This window comes from Octopus sinensis, linkage group LG12, assembly GCF_006345805.1.
Source record: "Octopus sinensis linkage group LG12, ASM634580v1, whole genome shotgun sequence".
In the NCBI taxonomy this organism is placed as follows: domain Eukaryota; kingdom Metazoa; phylum Mollusca; class Cephalopoda; order Octopoda; family Octopodidae; genus Octopus; species Octopus sinensis.
Genome location: NC_043008.1, coordinates 25,675,750 through 25,702,640, shown reverse-complemented (window position 1 = coordinate 25,702,640; position 26,891 = coordinate 25,675,750). Strand labels below are relative to the sequence as shown.

The following is a 26,891-nucleotide window of genomic DNA, read 5'->3' as shown; positions in this document are numbered from 1 at the left end:
TAGGTATAATCTTGCTACTCCTGCCCTTGTATTTCTTCCTAGTTCTTCTGTCTAGCTTTGTTGATACAGTTTTTGCCCAATCTACAAAAGCTACTGAATATCTAAGTAATGATACTGCCCAAGTATTTACAGCCTTCACTAGATTTGAACCATTTAGCTTTGACTTCATTAGCTTCCTTTCCCTTCTGATGTACACTTCAATTTCTATTTTCATTCCTATAGTTAGTACTCTATCAGATTCTAATACTCCTAGATACTTATAACTCTCTCCTCCTTTCAATGATTTTAATGTCTGACCATCTGGTAATCAGATGCCTTCGCTATTGACTACCTGTCCCCTTCTCATGACTAATATTGTACATTTATCTATGCCAAATTCTGTGCCTATATCTTTGCTGAACAGTCTTACAGTCTGTATTAAGGAATCTATTTCTTTTTCATTCTTAATAAAAAGCTTCAGATCATCCATGTAGTGCAAATGGTTAATTTGTCCATTACTGTTTCTGAACTGATACTCTGCCTTTGCCTTTCTTAATACTAAACTTAGGGGGATCAAACATAAGACAAATATTAAATGGGATAACTAGTCCCCCTGGTAAATTCCTCTTTTGATATTTATTTTCCCTGAGAGTACATCACCTGATTAGAGATCTACTTTCCATTTCTTCATGCAACAGCTAATTAATTCTCTTATTTTGTCTGCAATACAGAATATAAGCAAACATTCACTTACACATGAGTGTAGGATCATATAATAGGCTTTCCTATAATCTGTCCATGCTATTGTTAGATTTTTCTTTCTAGCTTTTACTTCATTTAGAACTGCTTTGTCTATATATATAATAGATCATGCATTCCTCTAGCCTGCTTCTTGCGATCTTTTTGTTCTTCTGGTAGTAAATTCTGGTTGTCAAGGTGCTCGTAAATGCTTTCTGAGAGCATTCCTATTAACAGCTTCCACACTAATGGTAAGTAAGTGATTGCTCTATAGTTGCTAGCTGTTTTACCCTTGCTCTTATCTTTCATAATGGGTATTGTCCTCTCTTTAGTCATCCAATCTGGTATTATTCCTCCATTAAAGCAATCCTAATGTTGTTCCCTCAGCCTGCCATGTAAACTACTGAATTACTTTAGCCAGTAACCTTGAACTAAACAGGGTCCTGAACCCTTCTAATTTAGCATTTTTTCTATTTTTCTAACACTTTACTCATTAATGCACTAGTTAATCATGGAAATAGCTGTTTCTCACTGACTACTTCTTCCCTCACTTTCGTTAACCATACTGCATCTCTATCATGATTGACTGGCTTATCCCAAATATTACCCCAGAATTATCTAGCTTCTTCTACATTAGGTTTCTCATCTTTAGTACTTCATTCTTCGCTATTTATTTGGTTATAAAATCTTCTCTAGTCTGTCTCAAATAATTTATTACATTGATACTGATCTATTCTTTTCTGATATGTTGAGAGCTTGCCTGCTACTGCTATGATACGCTGTTTCAACTTTTCTGTCACTGTCCTAAATCCTTTGACTAAGTATCTTTTATTGGCCTCTTGTGTTTCCTAGCTTGTTTGTTTTCTAGGCTTCTATTCTACTCAGCTCTTGTCTTAAAGCCTTCACTTTATTTTGTAGTTTCCTTTTCCACATTTGCTCTTTTTAAATCTTACACTGCGAGATATCAAATCTTCTGGTATCTACCACTCCTCCTGCATAGATCAATATGTTAGGGTCTACTATATGTTTTAGTACGAGGGGCGTTCAATAAGTAATGCCTCTGACCCACTTCCCATAGCAGTAGAGCAACGAAACTTGGCACAGTTATTAGTCTTTTTCTACATAGGAATCACACAGAGTTACTCATTTCTCCCATTGCTTGATGCAGCTCTGGAGACCGTTTTTGTAGAAGACCCCAGCTTGGTCCTCCAACCTGAACGTGACTTAAGAAATCAAGGCTGCATCATCTGGGAAACGCTTTCCTTTCAAAAACAACTTCATGACTGGGAAGAGGTGAAAATCAGAGGGTGCAAGGTCAGGAAAGTAGGGGGATGGGAGAGGAGTTTATAGCCATACGCCTGTGCTTCTGATCTGGCGACAAGCGAGTTGTGGACCGGAGCGTTGTCCTGCAGGAGGAGGATGCCTTTGCTGATCTTGCCCCACCTCTTGATTTTGATAACTTCTCTTAATTTCCTCAAAAGTGAAGCATAATAGGCTCCTGCAATTGTGGTACCCTTTGCCAGGAAATCTGTCATCACTACTCCGTCCTGGTCCCATGACCTTGCCAGCGGAGGGCTGCACCCTTGCCTTCTTTGGAGGGGGTGAGTCACAGTGCTTCCACTGCATTGACTGGGCTTTGGTCTCTGGATCATCGTGATGGACCCAGGTTTAATCCTGTGTAATCAGTCTTTTGAAAAATTTTGACTCATCTTCTTGGCACATCTCCAAATTTACCCTCGAGCACTCGATGCGTTCTTGGTTCTGGAAAGGCGTGAGCAACTTGGGAATCCATCTGGCAGACACCTTTTGCATATGCAAATGGTCATGAATGATAGTTTCCACAGACCTGGTACTAGTCTTGACCTCATGGGCTATTTGGCAAATAGTTATGCGTCAATCTTCCAAAATGGCAGCCTCAACTTGACGGACAGATGCCTCATCAATGGCAGAAGGGGGTTGACCAGATCTGGGAGCTGTTTCCACAGAGTTCCGACCATGTTTGAATTCACGATGCCAGCGTTTTACAAGGTCATATGATGGGGCATCATCACCATAAGTTACTTTCATTTCATCAAAAGTCTCCTGTGGTGTGCGTCCTTTCAAATACAAAAACCGGATCACTGCTCGACACTCAACAGGCTCCATTTCACACTTGACTCGGTTCAAACACCTGTAAATCGGAAACCACAATTAAATCAGAGCTGTAATTTGCTACTTACTCTATAGAGATATAAATGATTGCACATGCAAAATTTCAGCTAGATCAAACAATTGCAAGTGGGTCAGAGGCATTACTTATTGAACGTCCCTCATATGTGTCTGACTGATAACAGCCTTTTAATGCTGGCGATGTTTTTTTCTTATTTCCTTACTCATTACTTTCTGCAACTAATCTAAAATCTTCTGATCTTCTTCACTTAAATCACTTAAATCACTGATTGTATGTTGATACCTTTTGATTAGGCACAGATCATAACTAATGATCATGGCTCCTGTCAACTTTCTCATTCCAGTTACATTGACATAACCCTTCTCAAAATCCTGGCTGCTCCAAGTAGTGCTATTTTCTGAAATATCTCAGTGAGCCGAAGTTTGCCAAGCCACTTCTGATATTGGTTTGCACAGTTACAAGTGCCCCTATCACAACTGGTGCAACCTCCACTTTCTTCGTACTAAGTGAGTAAAAGGTAAAAGAAAAAAAAGAATATGTGATGGAGACTACAAACTATGCACCTCAGAACCCAAAATGGAAGCTGATTTTGAATAGTTTTGCTTCATTGTATAAGATGTGATAACCATTGATAGTTCTGTAGCTTAAGGAATGATAATGCACTCAGCAAATGAAGTAGTACATTTTTATAGTATTCAGTTTCACCTCTCAAATATTACTTATAAATTAAGGTTCATTGAGACTGTATCTTTATGTAGAAACTAATATCATGGAAATGAGTACACTAAGGCATTTTCTAAGATTTTCTACAATAATCTCCTCATTCCAGATTTAGTTGTCAAATAAAAATATTTCACATTAGTAAGACACTTGGAAAGACTTAAAAATTTAGCTTTTCAGTTTTTCCTTATTTTTTACCTTTTATCTTTTTCCTGTTTCAGTCATTAGACTGCAGTCATGCTGGGGTGCAGCCTTGAAGAATTTGTTATAATTGAAAGATTTGACTCCAGTACCTTTTTGTTTTTAAGTATGGTACTAATCTATCAGTTCTTTTGTTGAACTGCTAAGTTACACTCCAATACTGGTTGTCAATCTGTAGTGGGAGAAAAACACAGTCACAAAGACACACACACACACACACACACATATAATATACACAACAGGCTTCTTTCAGTTTCTATGTACCAAATTCACCCACAAGGCTTTGGTCAGCTTGAGGCTATAGTAGAAGACACTTACCCAAGGTGCCACAAAGTGGGACAGAACCCAGAGCCATGTGGTTGGAAGCAAGCGTCTTACTTCATAGACACACCTGTGCCTTATTTCAAAATCTTTAATGTTCAATGCCCCAAACTTTGCACAAATTATTATAACCTGTCTTTTTCTCCCAGAATATTGGTGCTCTAGAATTTCACCTCAGTGCATATTTTCAGCACTTAAAAAAAAAATTTTTCAGTGGCTATTGACTTGCAACAGCTCAAAACAAATATTAACTACATTAATATCTCCAGTATCAACAGTTATACAAAGGCTATAGGCATAGCCCCTTCCCTACTGAACATAATTAGTGAGTAGAGAACAAAAATAAGTATGACATTATGTTGTTGGAATGTAGAGTATTAGATGTAATTCCATATAATAAAATTTGTTTCATCTTTCTACTAGGTGTTGTTTTTTTTTAATCTTTAGGTCAGCTCTACTTTAATCAAATAAATTCTAGTAATTTATTGGAATTAATTCAGTCAACTTGCTCCATAAAAATTAACATTGTACCTATTTTATAACATTCAGTAACTTATTATATGATTGACAGTACAACTGCGTTTCTAAGTATTAAGTCTGAATATTTGTTTTGTTTCATTCATTAGCTTTACTAATTCAATATTAGTCTTTAAAGAGTCAATTAGAACAAAAATTAGCAGCTTAAATTAAATTTTGTGGATGTTTATATCAAAACAGCTATTAAAATAGATGCTAACCTAGGGCTATTTTGTGGTTTTAAGCATATTCAGTTTACAAATTGAATTATATTTTTGTGAACTTGAGAAAAATTTGTTATTAAATTATTTATTTATTCCATTTTGTGTCTTTCAAAAACAATGAATTTATAGTTGTCAGTATATTGATTTCATTTGATGAAGTACCAACACAAATTAGAATGTGTATGTGTTTGAGAGAAATCTATAAATCATGTTTCATCCGTTTGTTATTTGTAGGTTAATCAAGAAGGATGTAAAGCAAAAGTAATCTAACAGGTATTAAACTCCGAATAATTAAGTGTGAAATTGAATGCTAGCAAGCTTTTGGTATTACAAACTATTTACCAGTTATACTAATTTTAGGCTGTCAATATATGGACACCTAATTCATTCATTTTGAATGATTCTACAAGAATAGAGGAGACTAAAAAAAGAATTATTGGAAAAGTGGCTTAAAAGAACCTCACATCATTAAATGTATGTTAATTGTTGCGGACAAAAATAAACAAAATGCTTAATGGCTGAAAGCAAAGAATATTCAATAGACAAGGACAAGGTAAGCCAACTTGTGGATGTGGTTATTAACTAGAACAATGAATTACATTTATTTTAGTTTAACTCAATTTCTTTAATACAAATCATTGTCACTATGATTATGGTCATGATGATCATCATCATCTTCATCATCATTATCGACATCATCGTCATTCTCTTTAATAGTTCAATCATCATTATCTACATCATCATCATCATAATACTCTTCCTCTTCCTCCACATCATCATCATCATTGTCATTGCCATTGTCATCATCATCATCATTATCATAACTTAACATCTTTCTTTTCCATGCTTGCATGAGTTGAGCAGGTCGTCTCTGAGAATATTTCTCACCACTCTTTGGCATCTCCATTATGAGAACAGATCTCATCACTTTTCATGACTTCCTTGCTTTTTCTCTTCTACAGATTTTATTCTGCTCATATTGCTTACTCTTTTCTTACTGAGTTGTCATCCTTCATACACATTACATGTCCATCTGATCATTTTATTTTCTTTTGCACATGGTAGCCAATTTTTTTACTTATGTGATCAACATGTTTGCATTCAATAATTCATTCAAACAAACATTACACATGCAATAGAGAATGCTCACCAAATGTTTTTTTCCTGCCTTCATAAATCTTTTGCATTCAATGCCCATGTTCAGCTACCATGCAATATTGCACTTTGTAGACATGCATCATACAATCTGCTCTACACTTTGTCCAGAACTAGCAATATATATGTTTTTTCTATTAACTTTTCAAAGTGTTATACATGAGAATTCTATGTCTATTTTCTTTCTTTTTTCTCAATAATACAATCCTAACACTGAAAGAAAATATAATACAGTTTGGCAAAAATCCTATAGTTGTATAGGAAATTAGACATGCAAATGTTTATTTTGACATATTCTAGATGGTCTAATGCAAGGAAATAATCACAAAGAGATTCAATAAATAGTTATCAACTCTACAAATGTTAGGCAATATGCTGTGCTTGAGAAGATTTGTCAAGCTAAGTAAAATTGTAGTCATGGCTAATGCCAGTGTCATCTGACTGGCACCCATGCTAGTGGCATGTAAACAGCACCATTCGAACACTGGGTCTCATGGAGGCAGTGACCAAGACCTTTGGCTGTATACCATGCTTGTGTAGACCTGTCAAGTCAAGTGAGACCATAGTCATGGTCAATGCCAGTGTCACATCAATGGCACCCATGCCTGTGGCATGTAAAAGGCACTCACTACACTCTTGGGGTGGTTGGTATTAGGAAGGGCATCCAGCCATAGAAACCTTGCTAAATCAAACTGGAACTTAGTGCAGCTCCCTGGCTTACTAGTTTTCAGTCAAACCATTCAACCCATGCCAGCATGGTAAGTAGACATTAAATGGTGAAGACGATGATGGTAGAATATTAGATGCCACCAAGGTTAACTTTGTCTTCCATTCTCTTGGGGTTGATAAAATATGTACCAGTTGAGTTCTGGGGTCAATCTAATTGACTTCACCCCTTTCCCAAAACTACTGAATTTGTGCTGAAATTTGAAACCAATATGACAGAATATAAGGAGCTTATAAATATGGAATGGAGTTAGATTACAAAAAGCAGAAATATGTCAAATACTTTTGGCTTGCTGGGAGAGCTAACTCTTTTAGCGAGCTGTATTACCACAACCTCATCAGTTACATTTGGACAAAGAAATGGTGGTGAATGATAATCCATATTCATGGAAAAATATTAATTCTGTCAGGCAAATACTTTAAATATCCAGTAAGCAAACCTATCATGACTATTGAGAAAAACTGTAGTTAAGGCTAGGATGTAATGCGCTGTGAGTAATATTTGACATATAGAAAAAAAATGGCAAACAAGCAGTGTATACAAACTGTGTTCTTTGAGTAAACTAAACAGGATCTCATCACAGTCTGGCTATTTTTCAAACTTTTACAAAATATTTATTTGAGAAACATCTGTTTTGCTCCATGTAAAAACCACTGGATTTTGATATATGTGTCATCTACTTTTTTTCATATATTTAAAGAAATCAATGTCTTGCATTATACAATCCTATAGAAAATAATTATCAATTGTTATGAACCAGTTTACTACATTTATTACATTGAATTTATGTTCTTGGATCATTTTCCAGCTCTGTCTCTTTTTGATCTTTCATCTTTACTACAATGATCATCATGTGTTTCAAAAGCATTACATTGAGTTGAAACTTGCTAGAAAGAGCTACAGTTTGTGTGCAATTGCTAACTTCACTGGTTGGCTTATTTAATATTAGATGTTGACAAACTTGACATTGTAAAATAGATTGATAGCTTTTTATATTTAGAAATTTCACCAAATTCTCTTTGAGTTTGCTCTTTTGGTATCTACTTAAGTGTATTTGTGAACTCTTTGATAACCTTCTTAAAGTTTGATAAGAACAAGGAAAATTTCTTTAACCATAGGAGGTCTGGGCTTGATTATGATGGTTGAATAAGACTGATAGAGAGTATGGTAAATAAATGAACAAATAAACAAACAGAATGAAAACTATGAAGACAAATTAAGAAAAGAACAGAGTTTAAAGATTGTGATAGGAAACCTGGTTTCTTAATAACAATGCAATTGTTTTAATAAAGGTACATAGGTGCAAAGTGATCTATACTACAGCAATTTGACACATGGCTGATTTAGAAGGACAGAAATGTCATTCTAAGACCCATTGATCATGGTTCCATCATATGCACACAAACACCTCACATGAACATTCCCAGACGTGGCTATACACATACATTCACATATACATGCTCACACACTCACACATACACTAGTTCATACACAGAAATACTTATATTAAATAGTAATTCCATAAATAGTGGAAATTCATCATTTTATTTAAGTGACAAAATCATTGTTTGCATATCTGTCTATCTATCTATCTATCTATCTATCTATCTATCTATCTATCTATCTATCTATCTATCTATCTATCTACCTATCTATCTACCTATCTACCTACCTACCTACCTACATATCTGTCTATGCACAAATACACATTCAAGTTCATTTGCATACATATGCATACAATATTCAAATACACTGATTCATAGTCCATCAAGCTATCACTCTATCAGTCCTAGGAATTAGGATCTTCTATACATATTATATAAATGGAAATGACAAGGTAATAATGAGGAACCGAATACAATCAAACTAAAATAAAGTGCAGGAAACATATATCTAGAAATAAACTTATGTGGCTACATTTTTAGAGTTAACTAGTAGTATTATTAGTTCACACTATTAGTTTAAATATTAGTATGATATAGGGAAGGCCAGCAGTATGTTTGTGGACATCACACAACTACTTTATAAAACAAGATTTACAGCTAATTATTTCATAAATTAAAAATATACACCATTAAAGATATATGCGTATTTTATCATTACAATCTCATGTGGTAATGCTGAATTGCCAATCAAAATCAATCCAGTCAACACTTGTGTTAGATAAAGTAAGCAAGGTAGAAGTACAGAAATATAATACACTACTAATGATGCAATTACTAGTGAGAAGGTGGCAAACTGGTAGAATTGTTCACATGTTTAATGACATTTCATTCATCCTTATGTTCTGAGTTAAAATTCTACCAAGGTTGACTTTGCGCTTCATCCTTCAGGGTCAATAAAATGAGTAACAGTTGAGTATTAGAGTCAATATAATTGACTTAACCCCTACCCACTGAAAATGCTGGCCTTGTACCAAACTTTGAGACCCATATTACTATTACTAGTAATATTAATAGTAATATTAATTATAATATTGATAGTGCATTTTGGTTAAAGCAAATAGGTTAACTGTTAGTATTATAAAGGAAGATCATATTGTATATGTGTGGTCACCATATTATCACATCGTCTCATTGAGATGCAGTATGCTGATGACATCACCACTCCGAGCCAGACTGCAGATGGCCTACAAAGGACAGCTGATCTTTGCAATGCGGCTTACGAATGCTTTGGGTTGCAGGTAAACACATTAACGATCAAGACACTAATCCAACCCACACCAGACCAGAACAGTCCACTCACAAACATTGGTATGAACGGCCAACCCCTAGAAGAAGTTGAACACTTCACATACCCTGGAAGTGTCCTTTTGAAGACCCCCACGTGTGAAAGGGATGTGGAGAACCAGATAGGGGCGGCTCACTCCTCTTTCAGCATACTGAACCAACGTGTATTCTTCAATCACCCGCTGACCATCCAGACAAAGATCATTGTCTTCGATGCCATTGTCCTGTCAACTCTACTCTACGCTTGTGAGACTTGGACATACTGCCGTGACTTCAAGCACCTTGAATGCTTCCAGCAATTGAAGTTACAACAGGTCCTCAACATACAATGGGAAGATCACATTACCAACAATGAGGTTCTTCTTCACACCTCACTACCAAGTGTTGAAACCACCATTCTATGTCATTGTCTCTGCTGGGCAAGTCACGTCCGGCATATGGAGCCCTCTCATCTCCCAAGGATCATGCTCTATGGAGAACTTGCAAGGAGAACATGACCCAGAGGAGGTCCGAAATTCCGCTTTAAAAACCAGCTCAAATGGGCCTTGGCTCATGCTAACATCTAGCCATCCTCATAAAAACAGATTGCCATGGATAGGACAGCCTGGAGGACTGCTATCCACAATGGAGCCAGCTCCTTCAAGCAGAACAGAATGAGGAGGCAAAATGCAGAAGAAAGGAGCATCAGCATCCTTGACCTGCACCAACCATCCCATGCAAGTTCTGTCCATGACTCTTTCACCACCAACTTGGACTCTAAAGTCACTTTTGGCACAAACATCAGCCGATGAAACTGGATGGAAACTGATGAACCCAATGCTCGGATATGAGCTAAAGCCAATCGATTACAACCTCTCATTGCTTAATGAGATTTGATTTATACATAACTATTTCATAAGTTTCAGTAATATAGGAAATGAAAGAGAGAAGAATATTAATCTATTTTCTTTATTTTTTCAGCGTAGTTCCTTCTGATGTTTTTCATTTATTATTGATGCAAATGCTCTTCCTCTAGTTTCAGTATTTCCAACTCTCTATTAGTGTCTCAAAGGGATTTTTTTGCATTTGGTCTGAGTACACTTTTATGTATATATTTTCTTCTTTCTTCTTGCTTTCAATAAAAGTTAGAACTCAAGACTTCAAAGAAACCTACTGATGATATATTGGAGGGTGAAGAAAATTTCTCTGAATACAGAGCAGTTGCTTCTGGGTTCCTGAAGTTGCAGCTTCCTTAGTTCTATAGTAGATCCCCAAGTGACACACATGTCAATGCAAGGGAAGGACATATACACTCACTCATACTATATGTGAACATTATTTATATATGCATGTAAGTGTGTGTGTGTGTGTGTGTGTGTGTGGTGAATGCAATGAACAAAGCCAACAAGGGAAAAGGCAAAACAGAAGGGATACATTTTTACAACTATTGTATCAGTTTAACACACACAAACAAGAGAAAGAGTGTTAATGTTTCAGATACAAGCCCTTCAGCTGAAGAAAAGTATAGAAGAAAGTATAGGAAGAATATGAAAGAGGGGAAATGGTTCAGAATGTAAAGTGAGTGAGTGTTTAGAGGCCTGGTGGGAATGTAGATTTATGGAGAAGTTAGTAAGAGAGAATGTGCTGGTTATGTGTGCCCATATAGGAATGTATCCGAGTTTTGAGATGAGCATAAGGGGGAATACTATGTATGTGATATTTTGGTGTGTGGGGTGGTAGTGCATTGATGAGTGAGGTGAGGGGTGTTAGTATGTATGTTAATAAGGTGATGCACCTAGAAAAGTAAGCGATACAGAAAGGAAGCAAAAGAGAAGTGAGGAGAAACCAAAAATAGAGATGAGGTAAATTCCAAAAGGAGGGGAATAGGGAATTTCATCTGAAAAGAGTATACTTCGAATGCCCAAGTTGGAGAAGATGGTACAAGAAGAAAAATAGTGGAAGAAGGAAAAGGAAATCACACAGGCAGAGGATGAGAAAAATAGAACAAAGAAAATGTGTGTGTGTGTGTGCGCGTGTGTGTGTGCGTGTGTGCATGTGAGTTAACATCCTGGTGCATGTAGATATGTGTTGTTATATGTAGAAGTGCCCAGCACTCTCAAACATGTTTTTTATTTAAATTTATACATACATACACCAGCACAAGATTGTGTACCCACATACACACATTTTCCCACCCACACACACTTTTCTCTCCCCCTACCCTACTATTCCTGCATTGCTTGACAACTCCATTTTCACACCTTACCTGCCATCAACTTTTCAGCTTGCTAGTACACACACCAACATTCACAAACACACATACGAGCTCACACCCACACTTTCTTCATTGACTTATTCTTCTCATGCAGTTACATTGTCTTCCCCTTCTTCCAACATTTGTTCCTCTACCATGTGATTATATGAAGTCAAGCATTTGGACTTAACTCTCCTCATTTAGTTTTCCCGGTTTACCCCTCTGCTGGAATTCCCCACTTCGACCATCTTTAGATTCTCAGGATGTTTACTTTTTCCTCCTTACAATCACTTAAACTCTGACATGTTCTTACATAACTACCAATTGTCTCTCTAAGAATATCACCTTAAAAATTTTTACTTTCTATACTTCTATGTTTCAGACACTAGACTTTTACCTTTATACTTATATACATACGGGGTGGGGGGTCTGAGTGTGTATATATGCATATACGTATGCATGTGTTACTTGATGTGTGTGTGTGTGTGTGCCATATCTTGTCTCCCTTACCATCTCAAACTGGTAGTCATTAGAATGACTAAGAGAGAGTGTGTATTTTGTACCACACCCAAGAAGGTGCTGAAGTAGGGCAACAGTGGAAAACGGAGGAATCTTGCAAACTAAATGTAAAAAAAAACGATGTTTCGTGTGTGTGTGCGTGCGAGACAACATATTTCGGCTTTCATCTGAATCATCTCCGGTACTGCCCCCATTTTATGCTATTTTGGCCCCTGTCATAATCGATATTTTCTCGCCTTCGCTTTCGCTTTCTCACTATAATTACCTTTAGTGAAATTTCTTACATTTATTTCTACAACGCTTTGACAGAGATGTATTTTGCTTCGCTCAAAATTTTTTCTTACTGTTTCTCTAATCGATACTTAAACGCATTTATGCGTCGCAACATTCTTGCTAACTAAGAAGGGATATTACAAAGATACATACATGTACGTGTTACGAAGATAGATACACATAATAGACCTTCGTTGTGACAGCCAGACTTTAATGTGTATTTCTGTCGCGACGCTGTCCCTCTCGAGGATTAACTTCGTGTAACTGGGAACGGAATAAAAAACGAAAATTGTATTATGAAACTACAAATATCTTCGTTCAAGCTTCCTACTTCTCACATATCTGATACAAATCTGCATCTTATTTTAATCAACGTTTTTAAATTGGTGTTTCCAACTTTGAAGAGCTAGTATGCAGCTGCCTTACATCTCTTCAAGTTCACAGCATGAACCTTGTGTGACATATAACACCTGAAAAATATGCAGCCTGACACCTTTCGTACAGATAAATTTTGCCGGACACCGCCAAACTCATACAACAAAAAGAAAAGAATAAATACAGGTACATACACACACACTTACACACATGCGAACAAAAAACTATAACTTTCTTCAAATCTTTTCTGTAAATACTTTACTAAAATTACTTTTCTCATCATTAAAAAACATTCGTTTTACAAAGAAAAAACAAAAACACTTTCAAGCAATACATCTAATATTTCTGATGCTTCATTTATTTCGTAACTGTTATATCTCGGATCGTACCGTGCACATTTTGTTTTTCATTCTGTAATCTTTCGTTTCTTTTATTCTTGTTTGATTATGCTCTCTCCACATGTTGACTTGAAAAATTGTGTGGATTTAGTCTTTATAATGTAATTGCTGATAAGGTGAAGAGGCTACGTTCTGAAATAGGAATGACCACATAATGAATATGTTCCCATACTTTTTTCTTGGGAGAGTCATTACTCTAGTATTAATAATACATGCACCGGTTCAGTTTCAATCCTTTATTACTAGTCAATTGGTTAAATAGCTGTCCAACTAACTAATCGATCGTTTGTTTGATCAGTTCACCGACAAGTTAAGCAACTAATTAGTTAGATGAATAGGTATTTAATCAATTGACTAATAATAAAAAGTAGAACAGAACCTGTGCGTGTGTTGACTCTCCCTTGATACAACAACAAAATTTGTTTTAACTCATGAATTCACATAAAGAATTTTGCAAACCAAACACAAAAACGATGTTTCCATACATACATAATTTTAAATAGTTTATATATTACATATATACAAACTATATTTATGTTTCACTGAGAAACATTTCTGCAAGTATGCATGTGATATGTAAAGCTTTACAAAACAGATGTTAAAGGCAATGTCCTTGTTAAATCTGCTATATGACGTATCCATTATTATTAAAAACATAACAGAGAAGCAAGATAATTATGTTGAAAGATCCATGCATGTATTAACATTAAAACACAACGATATTTATCTTTGTCGAGCATGTATATATAAAGACAAGAAGGATATAAGAGTTATATATGGACAAGAAGGAGATAAGAGTTATATGAGGACAAGAAGGAGATGAGAGTTATATAAGAACAAGACGGAGATAAGAGTTCATGTCGTGGAACAATGTGACAATTTTCAGTGAGGAGATTGAACTGGTTCTGCACATGAGTTAAATTCACCCACTTTTTATAACCTTGGGCATGATCTTCAAGAACCTTTGAAATATTATCTGGATGGGAGCCTACATAACCCTTTAATGTTTATTGCTGTTGACAAGTACATGCCATCTAATGTTGATTGACTTCATCATCATCATCATTATCATCATCGTTTAAGGTCCGCTTTCCATGCTGGCATGGGTTGGACTGTTTGACCGAGGATTGGCAAGCCAGTAGGATGCACCAGACTCCAATCTGATCTGGCAAGGTGTCTACAGCTGGATACCCTTCCTGATGCCAACCACTCTGAGAGTGTAGTGAATGCTTTTTACATGCCACCAGCAGGGAAGCCAGTCAGGTGGTACTGGCATCGACCACATTTGGATGGTACTCTTTATATTCCACCAGTAGGGGAGCCAGTCAGAGGGCACTGGCATCAACCATGTTCAGATGGTGCTTTTTATGTGTCACTGGCTTGGGGAGCCAGTCAGACGGAACTAGCATTGACCCAAGCTTGAACAGTGCTTATTACATCCCACCAGCACGGGTGCCAGTCAGGCGGCACTGGCCATGACTACTATTTCAAATTCACTTAACTCAACAGATCTTCTCGTGCACATCATATTGCCTGACACTTCAAAGGTACTTTTAAATAGGCCGGTTATGCAACACTGGCATCAGCCGTGGCTGCAATCTCACTTTACTAGATGGGTTTTCTCAATCACAGCATATTTCCAAATTTCTCGATCTCTTGTCATTGCCTCCTTGAGGCCCAACGTTTAAAGGTCATGCTTCACCACCTCATCCCATGTCTTCCTGGGTCTACCTCTTCCACAGGTTCCTTCCACTGTTAGGGTGTGACACTTCTTCACACAGCTGTCCTTATCCATCTGTAATAATATGACCATACCAGCACACTACATCTGATAATTCTTATGTCCAACTTTTCTCTCAGGGCGCTTACACTCTTTCATGTATCCTCACTGACATTACACATCCATACCAGCTTCAATTCTTTCAAGCCTACACATGGCCCATGTTTCACTGCTGTATAGCATGGCAGTTTGTGCACATGCATCATACAGTCTCCCTTTCATCTTGAGCAAGAGGTCCTTTATTGCCAGCAGAGGTAGGAGCTCTCTGAAATTTGTCCAGGCTATTTTTATTCTAGCAGCTACACTCTCAGAGCATCCATCCTGACTACAGACTTAGTCGCTTAGGTAACAGAAGCTATCAACTATTTCTAGTTTTTTCCTCTTGGCATATGATGGAATCTGTTTTCTGTACATCTTCGGTGTTTATTGCCCCTATGCATCTGCCCCGCACAAAAACTTTCTTTCTGGTTAACTTTCCTTTGATATTGCTGCACCTCTTATGTGTCCACCTCCTATGTGACTTGTAAATATTTACTGGGTGAACCATTCTCTCAAAGCCTTTTGTTACTTTTAAGGGGATATAATTAGGCTGAGGTTCTCAGCTGGATAACAAAGTGAGATGGTTTGAGAGCTACTACTCCTGCATGTTTTTATGTACTCACACATACATGTGACTGTGTCTAACTTCTCTGTTCCTTCTTTGCATGATTATTCTCCTGACAAAATGGCTTGTTTGATAAATGGTAGAACACTTGAAACCTCAGAAACTGGTAATACAGGCCTCAGTGTAGTCAGCTCACACCATTTCTTCACTTCTGTAGACTTGCTTCATTTTGTATCTGCTGTCATTTTTCTGGTGTCATCATAGTTAATCTTGCATCAAGTGCAATTTTCACACTACTATTTTATTGTTTGTGATATTTACTATCTGATTGCTGATTTTTTTTCTTTTTCCTCTGGGTCCATTTTCTTAGCTAAACTCTCTTTTTGTTCAGGCATCACTTTCATATTCTTGCATACACTCTAATACTTGTGCCCCAAGCAGTTATTTCTACCTCTGGGTCATTTGTAAATTCTAATTCCTGATATCGTTCTGTCAGATGCACCATGGGCAACATTTTATGTAGCAGTTATTTACTTTTCTATTTAGAGGAGAGTGGCAACATGTCATATTAATCAAGAAATGTGCAGTTCTTTAGTTTAAGGTTATTACACAATTTGCTTTGACTAGAATTGCTAACATTGTCAGCCATATTCTCTTGACATCTCAAATGCTTGGAGAATATAACATTTCAGCACTGCTTTCTTTCAGTAATAAGTAACCTTTCCTCTCTGCAACAATGCTCTGATTATAAATAACAGAGAACTACTTGTCTCTTGCAGTATCATACTTGTAGAACTGGTTAGCTGGGAACTGAATTATTTTCCCTGGTTGCATGCTGCTCCCAAATAAAACCAATCACAATATTTAAATTTTATTATCATGTTTATTTCTTGATTAATATTGCAATTGTTACTTTACATAAAGCTGTTATGTTGAATACCAGTAGCTAGTGTGTGAGAGGAGAAAATATCAAGTCTTAGTGCTTGCTGAGAGGAGATCTTTTTACACCAGATTGGGAAAACTGACCAAGAAAACCTCTACAAATCTCGTGGCTCCTCTGCCATTCTCTGCACTGTATCATCCGACATGTCACAGTTTATCACCATGATTTGGTTCGAAACTGCACAAAATTTTCCCTTATGCTTAGTACAAGTGCATCAGTACAATGGTTGGCTGAAACATAGATTTGGTTCACCTGATAAGGACTGTCATCACCAGATATGGAAAATGATATGCCATGGCCTTTTCTCATTACAGAACTGATAGGATTTTAAATGATATATACTGTTACATACTTTACTTACAACAAACGTCCTGGCTCACTTGGCTTCTGAATGTTTTTCAAGGCACCATAGTGTATTCACCATACACTCTGCTGTTACTGGCATTATACACAAACACTTCCTGCTCCTTGATTTGCTTTGTTTCTCTTATAGTAAATGCCACTGCAATGAGATTTCTGAAATGGATCACTTTCTGGATTCAATTGCACAGCATCTCTTTCAGATCAAATCCACTTGCCATCAATTTTTGGTAATTCTTGACAAATGGCATTGGACACCATCCAAGTTGATCACCATGCCTGCTGGCTTATATTCTTGCTAATCACTTATGATAATAAATATGACTAGTGTTGGCTATGATCACACAAGGTATTCTAGTTTTAAAGCTAAATTTGTAAGAGAAGTATATCGATTATTTTGTGTGGTTATAGCATTTAGATTTTCAACTATCACTTGAAGTGTTTGGTGAAAAAATGAGCTACCTATAGAGTGCAATGTTCTAGGATAGTGGAAGGGGGACTTATTAGTTTGAACTGACAAAGATTCTTTTCACACAGAGTCAGTTTGAGTGCAACCTGATTTTGTGTTTCTTTGGTCTATGACGTACAAGATGATTTCTCACCTCCTTATCTTTCACTCTAATGCAGACACACATTTACATCTCGCTAAAAATATCTTAAATGACATTTCTCACATCTCTTTCTGAGTGAGATGCATATTCACACTAAAAAATTTCTTTCGTGACGTTTCACCCTGTCTCTTTAATGGAGACTTAAAATTATTTCTACAGTGCATCATAGTTACTTGCCAGTCACACAAGTTTTGTGACACCCTAACATCTATCTCCATCCACTCTTCCAGGCCCACCAACTTAAACAGACACACACACTAAGTGTGAAAGAATCTTTGTCAGTTCAAACTAATAAGTCCCCCTTCCACTATCCTAGAACATTGCACTCTATAGGTAGCTCATTTTTTCACCAAACACTTCAATTTCTCCCTCCCTTCATGGATAAACTACAACCTTAAAATACTCCTACTCTAAGAATGTGAATTTCCTTGTCCTTTTAATGAGTGTATGTACAATTTCAGTAAAGTCATATCTACTAATGCCCGACTCACCTCTATTATTCACTAGTGAGTTCTTGCTTTAGAAGAACTTGATAAAAGTAATTTCCACACTTTCAGCATTAGCAATTCTTTTGACCATGTCTGACATTAGAATTTCTTGTAAAAGGATGGAACCATAGTTTCATTCATCTCTCCTGGATGAAGACATGAATGTCATCCACTTCTCATTTGCTGAGTCAGTAGCCTTCTGTTAGATCACACTATTGTTGCAGAAGTTTATAAAGCACTTTCTTCCATCGTTCAATCAAACTGCAACACTACTCTAGGTTTCTTCTATGTGTGTGTCACCAACACTGCAAGCCAAGATTAATTTCATATTTGAACAAAACGATCCAAAGAGAACTAACTCAGAGTGCCCAGTAGCATAAAAAGGGGGGGAAAAACAACGAATAAATTTGAATCAGAAGCGTAAGTTCACAGCTATCTTCTTGTTTCCAGACAATCAAACTTAATAGCATGTGAATTGCTGAGAATACTTCATTCTTAAAATTATCTCCTCTTCTAGTTTAGAGTTTGAAAGCTGAATCAACAGAAAGGAATTACATCTAGATAAAAATCTTTATGCAGTTTAAATGCTCAAGTTTTCGATATCCAACTGGCTGAAAAGTGTCAGCAAAAGGGCAGCCAGGCATCATGACCTGGATGCAGCTTAGCCTGGCCGCCATAGACTGTAAAAAGTTAAGGGCCTAAGGTGGGTTTCTTCTGTGAAGACATACTGCAGTTCAGCTCTTTTAAGAGTTTTTTATCATCATTATCATATGTATATATATATATATATGTGTGTGTGTGTGTATATAAATATATATGTATATATGTGTATGTGTATATATATATATATATATATTATATATATATATATATATATATATATATATATATATATATATATGTATACACATACATATATATATATATCTTTATGTGTTATCTTTTACTTGTTTTAGTGACTAGACTGTGGCCATTCTTGGGTACCAGCTTGAGTTGGATGTATCGACCTTTGTGCTTATTGTTGTTTTCTTTAAAGCCTGGTACTTATTCTATCAGTCTCTTGTGCTGAACCACTAGTTATAGGAACATAAACACACCAGCTCTGATTGTCAAACAGAGTGGTGGGTGGACAAACACAGACAAAGACACACACATATGATGGTTTTCTTTAAGTTTCCATCTACCAAATCCACTCACGAGGAACCTCTAACCATGTAGTTGGGAAGCAAGTTTCTTACCACACAGCCACACCTGTGCCTATGTACATAGATGAAATAAATGAGAGAAACAGAAAATGGATCTTGCATCTGTCCCTCGTGGGTGAGATACTGTACAACTGGTTGTGGTGCATCTTTTGGTGTAGATGTGTTGTCAGGTGACTTTTCAAAAGGTATCTCAATAAACTTGGTTTCACTGAGTTCTATCATTTGCATGTAGGTAACCAACTACAGACAGATAATATGTGGTGCAGGGAGATCATTAATGTTTGTGTGTGTGTGTGTATTGGCATGTATCTTTATAGATATGAAAGCAAGAAAAATAATGAAACAAATTAAATTTTTTAGACAAATAATGGTTCAGCATAAGATTTTGCTTTTACTTGAGGTGTATGACATTAAACTGGTTAAAGTATTTGTTGGATTTTGAATGGATGTGCTCAATACCAAAGAATAAAGTTTTTTCATACATATAGGGGTTAGAGGTTTTTGATTTGATGCTCAGATTTTATCCTGGCTTAAGAGAGGCCTTGATGGTAAATCCATTCTTATCAATACAAAGACACTATTTTCTTTGGAGATCCCACAAAGCTTACAGTTTTCAGCAATTTTCCAGCTGATTTTCTATATCTCTACCTTTTCTTTCAGCAAGATATAGTTTGAAAGTTTCATTCTAATGCATCACTCACTGCTTCTCAAGGAGAAGGTGTAGTTACAAAATTATATCTTGAAAATTTTTTCTGATATGTTCACATTGTGCTCCAAGTTCATATTCTTAGGTTTGATCCCTGCCTCATATGCATATGATGGCCAATGTATTGCATAAGCCATTAAATAGTTTGATAGAAATCTCTTTGCATGAGCATTCAGCTGCATTCATTGGGGTCAGCCAATGACATGTAGTCAGTTTTGTATTGACATTAAAGTTAGAAGTAATCTAAGTGTACAGCAGTTAAAATATTTCCTATGTCTATGGATAAGAGGAAGTGCTTATATGCTTATATAAGGGAGTCTTTACCTGTATTTGTTAGAATGAAATTTCAAACCAAATAGTATAATGACTATTTCTTTTAAAGAGATCATGTTTGGGAATTTATTTCTTGAATTCACAATCTTCAGAGTGGATGTTATAATAAGAAACCACCCATTAAAAATTTCCTCACAGGAGGACAGATTTTACCTATGCACTCTGATAAAAACAGAATGGAATGACATTCTTTGTCACTCCATATTTATGTAAACAAGTGTTTTCTAAAGGGCTTATATCAACCTATACTCACATTTAGTGTGAAGTTCAGGGAATTAACTATTTTTAATTTAGTTTCTATAATAACTTCAAAATTGAAAACTTGATGCCAATTTGTAGTTTTGGAGAGAGATCCCAGTAGTAGAAGTTAAAATTGATAAAGCAGAACTCTATGTTTAAGGTATCTAATGTAAGTAATCCAATAAGACAGCAGATATTCATGCTAGCGCATAATTCCATGCTTACACCAAAGGAACCAACTTGTTTTGATCTCTTGCCTTAGTTTGGGTGCTTATTTATGTCATTCTTTCATATTAAGTTTTATATCATAGCAAAATCTAGTGTGCTACCCAATAGCTCTTGGACCTAGAAATGCTCTTATTGCTTACACTACTGAACAAAGAAAAGACTTCTTGAGTTTACTATACTAGGAAACTTGGTAGTTATCCCGATGTTATTAATTTTCTGTAGAACAATATTGATTTCAAATTTTGGCATAAGGCCAGAAAATCCAGTGAAGTAGGGGTGAGGTGCAAGTCAATTACATCAACTCCAGTGTTCAACTTGTACTTATTTTATTGACCCCTGAAAGGATGAAAGATAAAGTCAAATTTGGCAGAATTTGAACACAAAACAAAGACAGATGAAAAGCTGCAAAGCATTTTACTTAGGATGCAAAAAAGTTTTCCAGCTTTCTGCCTTTTTCTATAGAATATTGCTAAAACATTGATTTCAAATTTAATTGAGTTTATTAACCTATATTTATACTAGAAGCAAACTTATTTAATGATCTTTGCTGGTGATAAAGTCATTACACATCCATAGTGCCTCTATTTTATTATCAATGTCTCACTTTACTGCCATGTGTTTTGATGATTCAAGAGTTCCTCTGCAAGGCAACAGGTTCATTATCAAAGAACTTAAGACAACCCTTTTAGTTTGTTCACAAGTTATCTTAACAATAGTTTATGTTTAAAGTTAAGAATAAAACAGGGAAAATTTTTCTCATAATTCTCATATCAAAAATTGATAAAAGGCCAACTTTGTACATGAACATAGCAAATCTTTTTGTTGAGGAGACACACACACATACACACACACACACACACACACACACACACACATATGCACATTCTCATACAAACATATATACACACATAATCTTTGAACTTACACACATGCTGGCCCACACACACATATACATACATACACATTATCTTCGCATACATATGCATATTTGTGCTCACACTCTTTTGCCAGATTACAGTTGTCTCCCGTGCCACCCACACCTCCAACCAGTTCCTTCCCTCCAATCAATACAAAAGGCAGTAACCGTTAATTCAGACACATATTTTTCTCTCCATTTTTTCTCTCTCTCCATCTGTCCTCTTTCCTTATTCCTTTCTTTAGAAATGCGTAGGCTTGAAGAAGTTAAGATTTCTTCCATTTATCCTGAGCATTAAACTAGTACACTCAGTTTGTTTGCTCTTTCATCTGCTTGTGCATTTTTTTATATATTTTGTATAAATTTTGTATATTTTGAGCCATGTTTGATCACCAGGCACGGCCCCAGGAATTTTTGAAGGGAGAACACAAGGTCAAAAGGGAATACAATTCCAAGAGAAAAAGGCATAATAACATTATTTAGAAGGGTACACCTCTTTTCTTGAGGTGGGATGTGTCCCTCAGGTCCCACCTTGGTCCGCCCCTGATCTCTGCCTCTGAAAAATATATATACATAAATATATACATACATATATATATATATGTTATATATATATAATAATATATATATATAATATATATATATATATAATTTATATATATATATATATATATATATATATATATAATATATATATATATATATATTATATATATATATATATATATATATATAATATATATATATATATATATATATATAATATATATATATATAATAATATATATATAATATATATATATATATATTATATATATATATATATATATATATATAATATTATATCTATATATATATATATATATATCATATTATATATATATATATTATATATATATCATATTATATATATATATATATATTCATATATATATATAATATATATCATATTATTATATATATATATATATGAAGGCACATGGCTCAGTGGTTAGAGCGTCGAGCTTACGATCGTGAGGTTGTGAGCTCGAATCCCGGACCGGGCTGTGTGTTGTGTTCTTGAGCAAGGCACTTTATTTCACGTTGCTCCAGTTCACTCAGCTGTAGAAATGAGTTGCGACGTCACTGGTGCCAAGCTGTATCGACCTTTGTCTTTCCCATGGATAACACTGGTGGCATGGAGAGGGGAGGCTGGTATGCATGGGCGACTGCTGGTCTTCCATAAACAACCTTGCCCGGACTTGTGTCTAGGAGGGTAACTTTCTAGGTGCAATCCCATGGTCATTCATGACCGAAGGGGGTCTTTTATATATAATATTATATATATATATATATATAATATTATTGATAAAACGGTAAGATAACAAAAGAAAGAAAGAGACCTCAATATTATGTAAATAGAGGAAATTTATCTATACAATATGTTACATTACTCGGTAGTCAAGATAAAACTCTGAGTTTCAGATGCCGAAGTGGAAATCCACAACACCATCTCTTCGGTTATCTGGCTATTTGAAAACGTTATGAAAAAATACCGTTAAAAATGAAGGGAAATTACTCTGTTATAACTCTGCTTTGCCTGCGTACTTATACATCGCTCGCATTTTTCGTCATAAAAATTATATAAAAATACATAAAAAATATATAAAAATATATAAAATCTTCTTGGGACATAACACAGAAAGCATGTTCTATCCGTTTTCTTTAGGGGACCAAAAACGTAACAGAAATTTAGTCACATGTGGGCATGATCCGAAAAGCTCTGTCCTTGTATTTAGACATGTGGTAGGGTCTAAGCTGCTTTTCCAGATAAGCCAGCTCTCCATGTCGCATAAACCGCACCTTCCGCTGCCGTTAGTATAGGGCTTACATCTGGCCAAAATCTTCCATTGTATGTTATAATCGACACCTTTATCTCTTAAAGACCAAATATGATTGGATAATTGTGTCGCTTTTCTTTTGTTCCAGTGCCTAAAGCTCAAAGTGTGGTTATTGAACCTGGCCTTGAAATTACCCTCTGTAAGGCCCACGTATTTCTTCGTCGAAACGGTGTCTTTAGTGTTATTAGAGTTTACGGTAGCTTCATATATGATGGTCTTGGACATGCAAGCTCCATTTAGCGGGCACAATTCTTTATTCCTGCATGAACAGCTGTTTTCTTCTTGTGTTTTTTGTATGTTATGATTGATTATGTTTTTAAAATTGGTAGTTGAACTAAAACTAATTTTTAAATTGTGTCTATTGAAGAGTTTCCTATAAGCATGGTTAACTGGAAAATGTCTATCTATCAGTGCTAGGAAATATTTACCTATATTGAAGGCCACCTCGGGTGAGTAAGGGGGCGTAAACCAGATTACCTTCCTATTTCTATTATTCCTTTTCCTTATTGTTGGGGGGTGATAGGTGTATATTTTATTTTTTTTCGCTAAAACCACTATCTTTTAAAGCTATATTATAAACTGGGGCAACGCTATTGAAGATGTCCTCATTAGATGAGAGCTAGAAATCCTCTTACTAATATTTTTAACTAAATTTTTGAATACTATAGGGGGATGGCATGAACCTACATTAATATAACTTAGTCTATCATTGGGCTTCCTATAAGGCTTATAAATATTATTATTCAGATCTAAGGAAACGTCTAAGAAATTGACAACCGTCAGGTTAGTGTCTATAGTTATACTAAGTCCGAAGTGTTTCATTAACTGGATAATATCCTTCCTAAAACGATCTTGTGCTGGTCCATTTGTATTAGCTGTTAAGTACGCAGGCAAAGCAGAGTTATAACAGAGTAATTTCCCTTCATTTTTAACGGTATTTTTTCATAACGTTTTCAAATAGCCAGATAACCGAAGAGATGGTGTTGTGGATTTCCACTTCGGCATCTGAAACTCAGAGTTTTATCTTGACTACCGAGTAATGTAACATATTGTATAGATTATATAATATTATCTATATATATATAATATTATATATATATATATATATATTATATATATATAATAGATAATTATAATATATATAATATATAATATTATATATATATATATATAAATATTATATATATGATTATATATATATATATATTATATATATAATATTATATATGAAAAAAGGTTTGAAAATGCAATTTAAACAATGTTTATTTACTTAACCGGTTTCACTCTTTGGTAAAAGATTGTCAAAAGTAACTTTGAATATTATGGGTTCAAAAAAAGTTTTTTACTAATTGTCACATTGAATATTATGAATTCAAAAATGTTTTTTTATACATAATTGTCACATTACATGTTATAAATATAGTATAAAAAGTTCATAGTATGATGAGAATATTTGGAAAAATTGGCAGAAAAGAATAAAAAAAACAAATATATTATTGGAAATTTGGTTGCGTTAATTATTGTTTGTCGCAAATTGTCACATTACATGTATATATATACAGTCTTTGGTAGAAAGGACATGTTAAAGACATAAGGAAGTGTAATAGTTTGGTGAGAAAGCTTGTAATATTGACAGAGAAAATTAAAATGGATATTTTAGACATCTCAGAATATTTTGAATCGAAGGCGAGAATTTGTTTTTTTTACTGACCTGTTTGTTTTAGCAGAAAATTGGATTGAGAGAAAAAAAGATATGTACCCAGTTGGTTTATACTTCCCCTTCAAGCATCAGTGATTTTGGGGTTATTGGGAGGTGAGTATGCGGGTGTGAATAGATGTGTCCGTGTGCCTGCTGGTCAGACAGCGTCTGTTTGTCACACATATTGTATGTATGTGTACTGTATATGTATGTGTACAATTAAGTGTATATATGTGTGTATGTGTGCATTGTATATATGTATATTGTAAGTGTGCTATATATACATGAATACATGTATATACGTTGCGTGTATATATATGTATGCATTGTGTATGTATGTTATGTGTGTGTGTGTCTATATATATTATATGTATGCGTACGTGTATGTGTATGCATTGTATGTATGTATATTGTGTGTATATGTGGTATATCTATGTATGTGTATGTAAACACTATATGTATATATGTATATATGTATATGCATTGTCTATATATATATATATTATATGTATGTATTGCGTATTATATTGCATGCATATATTGTGTATGTGTATTATTACATGCTGTGTATGGTGTATTGTATGTGTATATATTGCTAGGTGTATTTGTGTGATATTTATATTATGTATATATGTGTGCGTGTGTTGTGGTGTGTGTGTGTGTGTGTGTGTGTGTGTGTGTGTGTGTGTTGTGTGTGTATGTGTTATATATGTGTGTATATTATATATAAATACATGTTATATTTGTGTGCTGTGTGTATATATTATATATGTGGGTGCGTTGTGTGTCTGTGTGTTCTGTGTGTGTGTGTTGTGTGTATGTGGTGTGTGTGTGTATACTATGTGTGTGTGTGTATTGTTGTTGTGTGTGTGTGTATATATGTGTGTGACAAACAGACGCTGTCTGACCAGCAGGCACACGGACACATCTATTCACACCCGCATACTCACCTCCCAATAACCCCAAAATCACTGATGCTTGAAGGGGAAGTATAAACCAAACTGGGTACATATCTTTTTTCTCTCATCCAACTTTTCTGCTAAAACAAACAGGTCAGTAAAAAACAAATTCTCGCCTTCGATTCAAAATATTCTGAGATGTCTAAAATATCCATTTTAATTTTCTCTGTCAATATTACAAGCTTTCTCACCAAACTATTACACTTCCTTATGTCTTTAACATGTCCTTTCTTACCAAAGACTGTATATATATACATGTAATGTGACAATTTGCGACAACCCATAATTAACGCAACCAAATTTCCAATAATATATTTGTTTTATTCTTTCTGCCAATTTTTTCCAAATATTCTCATCATACTATTGAACTTTTTTATACTATATTTATACATGTAATGTGACAATTATGTATAAAAAAACATTTTTGAATTCATAATATTCAATGTGACAATTATGTAAAAAACTTTTTTGAACCCATAATATTCAAAGTTACTTTTGACAATCTTTTACCAAAGAGTGAAACCGGTTAGAGTAAATAAACATCGTTTAAATTGCATTTTCAAACCTTTTTTCATATATAATCCCACTCGTGCCTATACCCCCCACAACTCAACTTTTTATATATATAATATTATATATATATATAATATATATATTAATA

The 26,891-nt window shown here is 35.0% G+C and overlaps 1 protein-coding gene across 1 annotated transcript in view; it reads left to right on the top strand.

Annotated features, from left to right (window-relative positions):
* The first annotated feature begins 9,332 nt into the window (after nucleotides 1-9,332).
* LOC115217876 (protein GVQW3-like) overlaps nucleotides 9,333-26,891 on the top strand; it is a 24,838-nt gene continuing 7,279 nt past the window's right edge. Inside the window, exon 1 of the mRNA XM_029787594.1 lies at nucleotides 9,333-9,434. Coding sequence (XP_029643454.1) covers nucleotides 9,333-9,434 — 102 coding nt within the window. The remainder of the gene's footprint in view (nucleotides 9,435-26,891) is intronic.